The 12,964-nt window shown below is 41.9% G+C and overlaps 2 protein-coding genes across 6 annotated transcripts in view; one reads left to right on the top strand and one right to left on the bottom strand.

The window, feature by feature from the left end:
• The window catches only part of LOC135524711 (rab GTPase-activating protein 1-like), a 156,306-nt gene extending 149,978 nt beyond the window's left edge, over positions 1-6,328 (top strand). For all 5 annotated transcript variants that reach the window (XM_064952479.1, XM_064952478.1, XM_064952481.1 and 2 more), the window contains 2 exons: positions 2,151-2,348; positions 3,132-6,328. In XM_064952479.1, the coding sequence (XP_064808551.1) occupies positions 2,151-2,348; positions 3,132-3,275 (342 nt within the window). In that variant the 3' untranslated portion in view covers positions 3,276-6,328. The remainder of the gene's footprint in view (positions 1-2,150; positions 2,349-3,131) is intronic.
• Positions 6,329-6,493: 165 nt separating this feature from the next.
• LOC135524712 (calcium/calmodulin-dependent protein kinase type IV-like) overlaps positions 6,494-12,964 on the bottom strand; it is a 61,585-nt gene continuing 55,114 nt past the window's right edge. Inside the window, exons 10-11 of the mRNA XM_064952484.1 lie at positions 9,476-9,628; positions 6,494-8,698 (exon numbers count right to left, since the gene is read on the bottom strand). Coding sequence (XP_064808556.1) covers positions 8,183-8,698; positions 9,476-9,628 — 669 coding nt within the window. The 3' untranslated portion in view covers positions 6,494-8,182. The remainder of the gene's footprint in view (positions 8,699-9,475; positions 9,629-12,964) is intronic.

Here is a 12,964-nt window from a genome sequence, read left to right as displayed (position 1 = left end):
AAAGGTCGCAAAGTTCAAGGGGGCCGAATACTTTCGCAAGGCACTGTATGCTGTGGGAACTCCTTCAAGAATTGTGGCTGCTTTTCCTTCACTCTATGGTCCAAACCATCTCAATTGGGTTGAGGTCAGGTGATTGTGGAGGCCAGCTTTTCTGATGCAGCACTCCATCACTCTCCTTGGTCAAATAGCCCTTACACAGCCTGGAGGTGTTTTGGGTCATTGTCCTGTTGAAAAACAAATGATAGTCCGACTAAGCGCAAACCAGATGGGATGGCATATTGCTGCAGAATGCTGTGGTAGCCATGCTGGTTAAGTGTGCCTTGAATTCTAAATAAATCACAGATAGTGTCACCAGGAAAGCACCCCCACACCACCTCCATGCTTCATGGTGAGAATCACACATGCGGAGATCATTCGTTCACCAACTCTGCGTCTCACAAAGACACGGCAGTTGGAACCAAAAATCTCGAATTTGGACTCATCAGACCAAAGGTCAGATTTCCACCGGTCTAATGTCCATTGCTCGTGTTTCATGGCCCAAGCAAGTCGTCTTCTTATTGGTGTCCTTTAGTAGTAGTTTCTTTGCAGGAATTCTACCATGAAGGCCTGATTCACACACTCCTCTGAACAGTTGATGAACTTTCTCTTTGCTTATTTGAGCTGTTCTTGCCATAATATGGACTTGGTCTTTTACCAAATAGGGCTGTCTTCTGTATACCACCCCTACCTTGTCACAACACAACTGATTGGCTCAAACGCATTAAGAAGGAAGGAAAGAAATTCCTCAACTTTATTCAAGACACACCTGTTAATTGAAATGCATTTCAGGTCACTACCTCATGAAGCTGGTTGAGAAAATGCCAACAGTATACTTTATATATAGTCTTTATGTTGTGTATACTTACACTATTTATACAAAAGTATGTGGACACCACTTCAAATGAGTGGATTTTGCTATTTCAGCCACACCTGCTGCTGACAGGTGTATAAAATCGAGCACCAAGCCATGAAATCTCCATTGACAAACTTTGGCAGTAGAATGGCCTTACTGAAAATCTCAGTGAATTTAAACGTGGCACAGTTGTAGGATGCCACCTTTCCAACAAGTCAGTTCCTCAGATGTCTGTCCTGCTAGAGCTTCCTCGGTCAACTGTAAGTTCTGTTATTGTCAAGTGGAGATGTCTAGGCGCAACAACGACTTAACCGCTAAGTGACACAAGCACACAGAGCAGGAACACTTAGTGCTGAAACGTGTAAAAAACCTCTGTCCTCGGTTGCAACACTCACTACTGAGTTCCAAACTGCCTCTGGAAGCAACGTCAGCACAAGAACTGTTTGAAATTGGTTTCCATGGCCGAGCAGGCGCAGACAAGCAGAATATCTCCATGTGCAATACCAAGCATTGGCTAGAGTGGTTTAAAGCTTGCCACCATTGGACTCTGGAGCAGTGGAAATGTGTTCTTTGGAGTGATGAATCACCTTTACCATCTGGCAGTCTGACAGACGAATCTGGGTTTGGCGGACGCCAGGAGAATGCTACCTGCCCCAATGCATAGTGGCAACTGTAAAGTTTGGTGGAGGAATATTGGTCTGGTGCTGTTTTTCATGGTTCGGGCTAGGCCCCTTAGTCTCAGGGAAGGACAATCTTAACATTCAGCATAAAATGACACTAGATGATTCTGTGCTTCCAACTTTGTGGGAAAAGTTTGGGGAAGGACCTTTCCAGTTTCAGCATGACAATGCCCCCAAGCACAAAGCGAGGTCCATACAGAAATGGTTTGTCGAGATCAATGTGGAAGAACTTGACTGGCCTGCACAGAGCCCTGACCTCAACCCCATCGAAGACCTTTGGGATGAATTGGAACGCCGACTGCGAGCCAGGCCTAATCGCCCAACATCGGTGCCCGACCTCACTAATGTTCTTGTGGCTGAATGGAAGCAAGTCCCCGCAGCAATGTTCCAATATCTAGTGGAAGTCTTCCCAAAAGAGTGGAGGCTGTTTTTGCAGCAAAAGGGGGACCAACTTCATTTTAATGCCCATGATTTTGGAATGAGATGTTCGATTATTAGGTGTCCACATATTTTTGGTCAGGTTGTATAGCTCCAGTAGATTGATATGTGTGCTTCTCTCTCCCTGCCTGCCTCTGCAGAGTAAGGTGATGGCGTGTGAACGCTGCAGGGAGGTGTTCAGTAAAGAAGGGCCTCTCCAGATGCCCGCTCCCAGCAGAGACAACAGGAACAGTGAGCTGGACGAGGAGAAGGACTCCCTGAAGTCCCAGCTCAGAGAACTGGAGCTAGAGTTGGCCCAGACCAAACTACAGCTGGTAGAGGCCAAGTGTAAGATCCAGGTCAGATACCACGGAGGATAAGCAGCACACGCGCACACACACACACACACACACACACACACACACACACACACACACACACACAGAAACACAGAAACACACACACAGAAACACAGAAACACACACACACAGAAACACACACACACACAGAAGCAGTTGCAAACACAGAAACACACACACACAGAAACACACACACACACACACAGAAGCAGTTGCACACACACAAACACACACACAGACACACACAGACATACAAACACACACTCTCTCACTCCATGTAGTATAATAAAGTAGTACACATACACACCTTCTGTTCAAGCCATTGGATGTGCTGCTTTTGTGTTCCATCCCTTTTTGACTATTCATTATTATGGTGACTGACTGTTCATGTTGCTATGGTGACTAATATTGATGATTATTATAGTGACTGACTGGTCATGTTGCTATGTTGACTTATATTGATGATTATTATAGTGACTGACTGGTCATGTTGCTATGGTGACTAATAGTGATGATTATTATAGTGACTGACAGGTCATGTTGCTATGGTGACTTATATTGATGATTATTATAGTGACTGACTGGTCATGTTGCTATGGTGACTAATATTGATGATTATTATAGTGACTGACTGGTCATGTTGCTATGTTGACTTATATTGATGATTATTATAGTGACTGACTGGTCATGTTGCTATGGTGACTAATATTGATGATTATTATAGTGACTGACAGGTCATGTTGCTATGGTGACTATTTATTCCTTTGTTCTGTCCGTCCTCAGGAGTTGGAGCACCAGAGGGGAGTCCTGATGAACGAGATCCAAGCGGCCAAAAATTCCTGGTTCAGCAAGACCCTGGGCTCCCTGAAGAGCTCTACGGGCAGCACCTCCCAGCCCCCCTCCTCCCCCAAAGATGGGCCCCTGTAGGCCTCTACACAGACCACCCTGGCTGGGTGGGGGGGTCTGGAGGTCCGGAGAAGAGTCTACAGTATGCACAGGAGAGCTTATGAACACTACCTGAATAACACCTGAGACGATGCACTATTCCCTTTCCAGGGGTGGAAGATAGCCACAGGACAAAGTCATCCCTCTACACATCTTCCTCTCTCTAACTCACCCACTTTTCCACTGGACCAGCCAACCACCCTTCTTCACTAGAGCTTTCATGGAAAAATGACATGTCGTCATTCGTGTTGTGTGGAACCAAGATGGAGAATGACTGGTAAATCTAGTGTGGGTTGTCATTTACACTGTTGGCCAGGCTCCTAGCTGTCTTCAAAAAGCCAATCATTTTGTCTTTGAAGTGAGAGATTAGCGGAGTACTATAGGAAGTCTGGTTCTTATAACGCCACGGTGGACATTCAATAAAACCGCTCTGCCCACTGGTGATATATTGCTACTGCTGAGTGACAAAAATATATATAGCCTATCAGCAGGTTATGTGGCTAACTGATATTATGAGAAATCTTAAGTGCTCTAGCAGTCTTGACCCTGACCTGTAAGGATCACACGACAGCTTCAAGCAGTAGGTGACAGGCTAGGAATACGTATTTGCTGCTTAAAAAAGGCAACTACTACAGGACACATCTTCCGCATAACACATCTTTACGGCTCAATGAAAGGGGCGTACTGCATTCAGAATCTAAAAACTACATCTTGTTTGTCCTTTTTAGTAATATTACGTAAACTATGTTGTCCTATAAATGTGTATAACTCATTATTGATCTTTTTTTAAAATCTTGTACAGTTTTAAAACAAATAAGAAACGATAAGAAAAAAATATAATTTGGAATTTGAATGTCGAGGTAATTTAGCACAGTGTGAAAGATCTGGGTCAAGTTCAAATGTCGGGACAACCAAAGTGACATTCCTACTGGACTGTTTCATTCCTGCTTCTATAACACCATAGCCTGGTTCAATCAGACTGAACACGGGGCTCACTATTGTTTTTAAAGGTGCAGCGTAATCTTCAATATGGTTTAACTGGGCTAAAAACTCAAAAGTATACATAAAGCCCATCCACCACGTTAGGACCTACTGAGCTACTTATTCCACTGGACTGAGCTCAAATTTCAACTTCAAGTCATCGTGTGTCACTCAAGTCTTTGCACAGATCGTTCCATTGATCAGAGTGAAGCATGAACCAATCCTGAAGACAGGAGGTAACCTCATTCTAACGTAATGTTTATGAAGGGCTCCCCCATCTCTCTTCTATTGTTAGCAATCATTGGAGTACTCCATCTATGCTACTTGGCTGATTTAACTGTCTCCATTTAACTCAGCCCAACTGCGCCTTTACAAACCCTGACACTCACCTAACCATAACTTGTAAAGCGCGGTAGTTGAATATAGAACAGGCATGGCTCCCAATAACATATGAAATGTCATGATGAACCAATGAAATGGCAGAATAGAAGGGCATTCTTATAAAAAAAAGGCTGAGATCGTGAGGTGTGTAACAAGTAATTGAACATTCCGAAACATTCCGAAATGTCTATCCAAGCCAAGGTGCCCATGAGGGTTAACATGATGGAAAGACTCAATGGCCATGCAGTATAACATATGATGGAAAGACTCAATGGCCATGCAGTATAACATATGATGGAAATACTCAATGGCCATGCAGTATAACATATGATGGAAAGACTCAATGGCCATGCAGTATAACATATGATGGAAAGACTCAATGGCCATGCAGTATAACATATGATGGATAGACTCAATGGCCATGCAGTATAACATATGATGGAAAGACTCAATGGCCATGCAGTATAACATATGATGGAAAGACTCAATGGCCATGCAGTATAACATATGATGGAAAGACTCAATGGCCATGCAGTATAACATATGATGGAAAGACTCAATGGCCATGCAGTATAATATATGATGGAAAGACTCTCTCAATAGCAATGGGGATTAACATACAATGGAAAGACATTCAATAGCAGCCCACTCATTACACTGTTTTCTAGAGCCATATTAATGCATGTTTGTGCTGTGGACAGCTTCCAACAGACCTGCCATGAACCACCGCTTTGGCCTCTATTAGAAGCACTGTAGCGTTGGATTCACCCTTTGGACAAAGACAGAGAGCGCTTGTATACCTATACGTGTGTGTCCTGCACTGACTGGTCCCAGGTGAAATGGTTTCTTCACAACTCAGTGACTGTTGTTGTCTAAGGCCCAGAACTATGTCCATGAAATAATTAGAATTAAGCCATCTCAATATATTATACTCTCAAAAGATTGTCACCTGTGCTATGGCATTCCTGCCTGCCATTTTAAGACCAGGATGCGAGTAGGCAGGGACGCTACAGATGGATCCGGGGGTTACGTCACATTTCTGAACCTGCTTCCTTTCCTTGTCTCCTTTCCTTTGTGACCACTGATCTGAAAAAACGCAACAGTTGAAAGTGATATGATGGATGCCTGTCCAGGTGTTTCACAATGGAAAGGCAGAGAAATAAGGTAGTCAGTTAAGAATATTAGGACACAGCCATGTTTTTAGGTGTGTTAAATGGACAGCATGTCTTTCATATGTGTCACATGCTGTGTACTGGTTTCAAAGTGCTTCAGCCAGAGTCCTATCAAGTTTTACAAGGCTCAAGGCCTCTGTATGTTTGCTATGTGCACTAACTTTGCGTCAATATTTTAAACACTATTTTAAGTTAATTTGTACTCATAAGTTATTCAGAGAGCAAACCTACTTTCTTTTCTTCCTAATTTTCTGTTGCTGAGAAGACAGTTGCCAAATTATAATCCAACTACAACGATGCAAAACAAATAACTTCAGATTCACAATATTGTACAGTTATGCTATACTTCAGTTGTTCTGCTTTAGTTTCCAACATGGGGGAGTTGTCCTTCCCTGTTCCTCATCATTCCCATGTGAATCTGACATGCTTTAACTCTAATGGTATTTTCTGCACAGTAATCGTCTGATGTACATCAATAAAATTCCGTTCTCTGTCCACTGATTTACTGATTTACTGTTTCAATGCTTATTGTATTTTCCTTAAATCAAATCAAATGTATGTGTGAGGTGAGATTCTCATATTTAAACCAAATCAAATAAAGGAGAGCAACACGCTCCAGGAGCTCAGATGAGACCTCTGTTCCACTCCGCTAGCCAGCACCTCGCCTATATAGGTGTGTGTTTCTTTTGCGTCTAGAGATTCTCATATTGGCAGTTTGTTATAAAACGGATAACTCTTCCAGGCTAATATTGGGCTTCTAAATAAATGTTTTATTCATTTTATGTCACAGCAACTACCATCTTGAATGGATGCTGTGTTAAATATTTCTGTAGAATACAAGACAATCAAATCCAATTGATTTAGATTATTGTGATATGATCAAACATACAAAATGTATAGACCTGTACATCTTCAATACATTCCCCTCTTATGACCGTTAAATCAATCTCATGTTGTCTAAAATATTTCACCTTCAAAAGGTAGGCTACAATTATTAGAATGAATGGAAAAACGGGAAACACAGAAATGAATTACAAAACCAACACTGTTAACTACACCCCCTCCCAACCCCCAAATAAAGCATTTGTAAGCAATAATTCTAAGTAAAATAGCCATACTTTATACATTTCATTGGTGTAAATTAATGGTTTATACATGTATGGACATGTCAGCAGTATAATGCAGGCTTACTATTTGGCAATGTTAGAGTGAGAATACAAGATAGCAGGTGAAGATTGACCCTTGAAATGGAAATTGACTATTTTAATGACACTCATTTGATCAGTTATTTGAGTTCCATTGAGAAAAGCCCTTAGCCAATGAAAACGAGGAGTCGCCTCGCAGGTATTTACCTGCCACTTACTATATGATTCTGTTGCAGAAATGCTGTGCTTTGCCTCATAACCTCACCTCGTCCAACAGTTTCTTCACAGGTTTTGCCATTACTGGGTTGGAAGCCCCTGCACACAGAGGTAGAGTGGTAGCCCCAGTGAGGTCGTAGAGATGAGGTGAATATGATGTGCGTTCCTTCAGCAGATGGGTAACTACCCAATAATTTTTTACAACCAATGAATGAAGGGAAAATTGGTTTGAGCCACAAACAAGCTATTCTGGTCAGTCATGTACATTTCCAGAGGAATAAAAGTGCAGTTTGACTTGAATAGTAAACGATTAGCAGTGTGAATGCTTTTGTTGTGATCTATGTAGATTAATCAATTTATACAGTGCAAATATTAGATCAATACCATTATTGCAAAATAAACATTACAATACACCTTGACTACATTCATAAGCTCACAAATACAATATATTTACTACCTGAATGAGAGGATTATGTGTATGCATTCACAGATTTGCATATAAAGACTGTAGATTCCAACAGTGAATTGTAGAAAGGTGCAGAGAATACAAAGTATGTGGCCTTAGAAGTCAAATAGTTCAGAGAGGCTTTGTCCTGTTCAGAGAGGCCTTGTCCTGTTCAGAGAGGCCTTGTCCTGTTCAGAGAGGCCTTGTCCTGTTCAGAGAGGCCTTGTCTTGAAAAGCAATGAAAATTAAGAGGTTAAAGGAACTTGGCAACCAAGTTTAGACCAAAAGTAAAAGTTAATTTGCAAATTCGTTATGAGTATCCAAACTCGTTACGCACAGAGAGGAACAATAAATATCAAGGGAAGTATAGTAGTCGTTTGTCCCCGGTCTAAACAGATACATATATGACGAGATTAGACATCCATTCTCCCTCTCATCCTTCCTCCTCCATGTTGTCATCTACCATCTCACCTGACTCTCACAATAACGTTGGCCATTTTAGGACAACAGTAGGTGAGGAGCTCGTACTGTTTGGTACCTGCCACTCACTCATTGACACTGTGCCGTTTTGCTGCCAGACTCCACCCCCATTGAAAATCTGTTGCCAAGGCTTTTGGGGCTCGGGGGAGTGGTCAAGACCGGGGAGGACGGCTCCCGCTTGGTGGTGGTGGAGTCCACCGAGGAGCAGCTCTTCTGGGGCACCCTAGGCCGTACCACTGCGGTCTTGGGGATGACCGACATCTGTCTTTGCCCATCAACTCCCCTTAGCGGGGGCCTGGTGGGTGGACGGGAGGGGAAGAGACCCCCAGCCAGTAGAGGAGGGTTGGTGGTGGAGGGTATGGGGCAGCGTGGCGGGAGGGGCGGGGGGCACTGGTCGTCCTCCTGGGTCTGGGAAGTGTCCGTTCCCTGGCAGGCCTGGCCCTCCAGGGAGTCCTGGGGAGGGTCCTGCTGCATGCTGCTCTGCCTGGAGGTGGTCTTGTCAGAGCCGGGCATATCGCAGCTGTCCGTGCGCCGCCGGGAGCCCTCGTGCATACGGCTGGTGGCCACCACAGCCTTCATGATAGCCTGCAGTCAGAAAAACATGGCGCACCGCTGTCAGTCACCAAGCCTGCCTCAGAGATGAGGCATACAGCTGTGCTTCAGCCAGAATCTGAATGTCAATGTAACAATAGTGGTGATTAGGTTCATGCATTCCATTCAAGACAATGGTTGGGCCACAAGCTTACATTTCCCAAGAGGATCAGGACGGCATTCAATAATTTGAACTGCAATGTTTGTTGATGTCTATTGTCGTAAGAAGTGCATTACTCTAAGTGAGGGCTCAATTCAATCCGTGTTGCTGGTGTTCAGAGTTATAACGCAATTGAAATTTAAAGGCATTGTTCCCGCATTCGCAGAGACTGCATTCAGTCAACTTAATCAGAAATGTACTTTCAATCTCGCTATAATAATCATTTTGGGGGTGCTTATATTTGTCCTGTTACCCACGTGTAATGGAAATGTGTTTCTTGCATATCCCACCTCCCCCTGAGTTACCAACAGAGAGTGGCAGGTCTCAGCCAGGCTCACCATTTTCCAGTGGCCCTCGAGCATTTGGAGTTAGGTGCCTTGCTCAAGGGTACAGCGACAGAAGTGTCACCTTGTCGGCTCTGGGATTCAAACCTACAACCTTTCAGTTTCTAGCCCAATGCTCTAACCTTGAGGCTACCTGCCACCCTATAACACTGAACTTCAGTGATACGGATTGAATCGAGCCCTACATTTTTTCAAATTAATGGTCAAGTTTTTATTATTCAAAAATATTATAGCACTCTTGATGCTATCATCAAGCCCCTCGCTCACCTTGAGTTTGCGCCGGGCGTTGAACTCCTGTAGCTTCCTCTGAGTCGTGTCCATGTGGGAGAAACGGGCAGCCTTGCCCAGTACCCAGGGGTGCTCCAGAGCCTCCTTCACCGTCAGCCTCTTGTGGGGATCCTGCACTATCAGCTTACTGACCTGAGGGGACAGCCAATGGGAGAGAGGTTCTTTTTGACTTAGTTGACCTTGTGGCAGCAATGGAATAGTCCCAAAAGTGCAAACCCCAAATAAAATGTATATGAATATTAAAAGTATTTTACATGTATTTGACCCAGGTCTGATAAAGACAGTAATTGTGTAAAGAAAGAACATTTATTCAATTAAATGTGCTGAAGCAAAGTTGATTGAATCCGGCCCGGAGCAAAACAAAATAGAGGTGTCAGGTAGCCTAGTGGTTAGAGTGCTGGACTAGTAATCAGAAGGTTGCAAGATTGAATCCCCGAGCTGACAAGGTAAAAATCTGTCGTTCTGCACCACCTGAACAAGACAATTAACCCACTGTTCCTAGGCCGTCATTGAAAATAAGAATTTGTTCAAAACTGACATGCCTAGTTAAATAAAGGTAATAAAAAAATAAATTTACACACCTAACGTCTTACAGTACTGTATAACATCTTATATTTGTCATATACGGGTCAGTCTTGAATTACTATGGCATTTGGGAAACTACATTTTTCTATATATTGTTTTTATTTAAATGTATTTGGTTACTTCCTCCCATTCTAAATCGACTAATTAGGTAGCTTGTGGGTCTTTGTAGTGGTAGCTTAATGACTTTAAATAATTTTTACCATTATGATAACATTGTGAAACCAGTAGGAGTAGTAACACCAATGATGGTAACACCAATGATGGTAGCACCAATTAAACATTTTTAAATAATTTTCTAAAAATGGAGGCTCAAAATTCTCAAATCTAAGGTCACCAACCCAAGCAAAAACATTTACTAAAGTGATATGATTAATCATTTTGCTCACAATGTTGTTTCTCTTTATTTAAATTGACACCAAGTGAGGCTTTGGATTCAGACACACCACATGATCAATGGAATCCTCACATTTATGACATCATTTTCTTTGATATAGACCCCTCCCCCAATAACAGTTTGCCACTTGAGATGATGCTCAAGATCCTTGTATATCTTTGTGATCAGTGATTTTCAAGGTGGTAACAACAATGACATAAAACTGAGGTAAACACACTATACTAGTAACAAAAAATAGGTGTTTTAATAGTATTCTTTCTTTTTATTGATCTATACAATATCTTACATACTAGCATTCAAAATAATAGATATCTCTAAATCCCCCAAAACATGTCACTACACATCTACACATCACTACTGGGACAAGCAAATTTGCTTACCAAGAACACTTTCAACAATGCATAAACATAAGGTTTTGCAGTATAAAGGACTTGCATTATGTTTTACCTCTGGTTAACAGTTCAATATAAACATGTATGATGTGTAACAACTATATGTCATTTTAAAGTGTTCTTCATGGTTGCAAAGGGCCTGAAATGCCACAGCAATTCAAGAACGACCCACACATATCATGGGCTCTATTTTAACAAACCTAACACAATGGTCAATTTAAGAGGTATAGGTTCGAGAAATATTTCTGCTATTTTCATAACCAAGAATGAGGGGCGCAGTGCTGGCGGGGATGTGAAAGGGCTGGTTTTTGATGAATAAATAAGTTGAGGCTTGACACTGGCCAATCAGAACATGCTCCATGGCTAAATATGTGGTTGCATCAAGTTGTGTATTTACGGTCATTTATGTATTGCCTTGTAATCAATTCCAATGTTAGTCCATTATAGTTTGTTAAATGGCTTACAGAAACAAAAGAACAAAATTAAGACCTATCCCATCTTTGCTAAATATGTTAACTTGAACCTGTTTGCATTCCACATTGTTCTAAGCAATTGCATGGCTTCAATATGAAAATATATACAGTACCAGTCAAAGGTTTGGACACCTACTCATTTCAGGGTTTTTCTTAATAGTTTAGAATAATAGTGAAGATATCAAAACTATGAATAACACATATAGAATCATGTAGTAACCAAAAAAGTGTTAACAAATCAAAAGCAGCCCAAATAAATGCTTCAGAGTTCAAGTAACAGACACATCTCAACATCAACTGCAGAGGAGACTGCGGGAATCAGGCCTTCATGGTCAAATTGCTGCAAAGAAACCACTACTAAAGGACACCAATAAGAAGAAACTTGCTTGGGCCAAGAAACACGAGCAATGGACATTAGACTGGTGGAAATCTGTTCTTGGGTCTGATGAGTCCAAATTTCAGATTTTTAGTTCCAACCTCTGTGTCTTTGTGAGATGCAGAGTAGGTGAACGGATGATCTCCGCATGTGTGGTTCCCACCGTGAAGCATGAAGGAGGAGGTGTGATGGTGTTTTGCTTGTGACGCTGTCTGTGATTTATTTAGAATTCAAGGCACACTTAACCATCATGGCTACCACAGAATTCTGCAGCGATATGCCATCCCATCTGTTTAGCGCTTAGTGGGACTATCATTTGTTTTTCAACAGGAAAATGACCCAACACACCTCCAGGCTGTGTAAGGGCTATTTGACCAGGAAGGAGAGTGATGGAGTGCTGCATCAGATGACCTGGCCTCCACAATCACCCGACCTCAACCCAATTCAGATGGTTTGGGATGAGTTGGACCGCAGAGTGAAGGAAAAGCAGCCAACAAGTGTTCAGCATATGTAGGAACTCCTTCAAGACTGTTAGAAAAGCATTCCAGGTGAAGCTGATTGAGAGTGCCAAGACATAGCGTTCACACTGATATAGGGGCTAAGCCAACTGTAAATTGCATTAGCCTGGGCATGGACATGCCAAACGTTGTCAATAAGCAAGATTAAATAAAATATTGATAAGGCCTAATAAGAGAGACAATAATTCTAATCAAATTTGGAAAAAAAGAAACAACTTGTTTTAAATTGGCTGTCTAAATATGCTTACAGGCACCATCATTTCTCCTTGTGGGCATATACTATTAAAACAACAAGACTATGAAGGGTCATATTGGAAACATTTTACAGATCACATTCACATTTCTCCAGAAGTTGAATTGCATTCATGCCACGGATGTTCTCACCATAAAACCAGGATGGTGAATCATTCTAATAAGTTTGCTTTTAATAAAATTGAACAAAAAACATTTTGAAATGTTTAAATGCATATAAAGTGCATTGATATCATAAAATCACCAGGAGAAAAAAGACAATGCATTGCTGTTGAACCAGCCTTCATTATTAGGTATGGGTAGTCTATGGAGGGCCTGGACTTTTAACATATGAAACAAAAACAAGCAATTGTTACATGAAAATGACTTGTAAATACTCGGTTCACCGTTATTAACCAAGGTTCTCATCTCTCGCTGGGATGGAAGGTGTAGGATACATGCACTGCCTGAAATTACTACTTTAGATCCCATTTTTATT

The sequence above is a fragment of the Oncorhynchus masou genome, chromosome 31 (assembly GCF_036934945.1).
Source record: "Oncorhynchus masou masou isolate Uvic2021 chromosome 31, UVic_Omas_1.1, whole genome shotgun sequence".
Lineage (NCBI taxonomy): Eukaryota > Metazoa > Chordata > Actinopteri > Salmoniformes > Salmonidae > Oncorhynchus > Oncorhynchus masou.
Note: the sequence above shows the minus strand (reverse complement) of the source record. Positions and strands in the feature narration are given on the sequence as shown.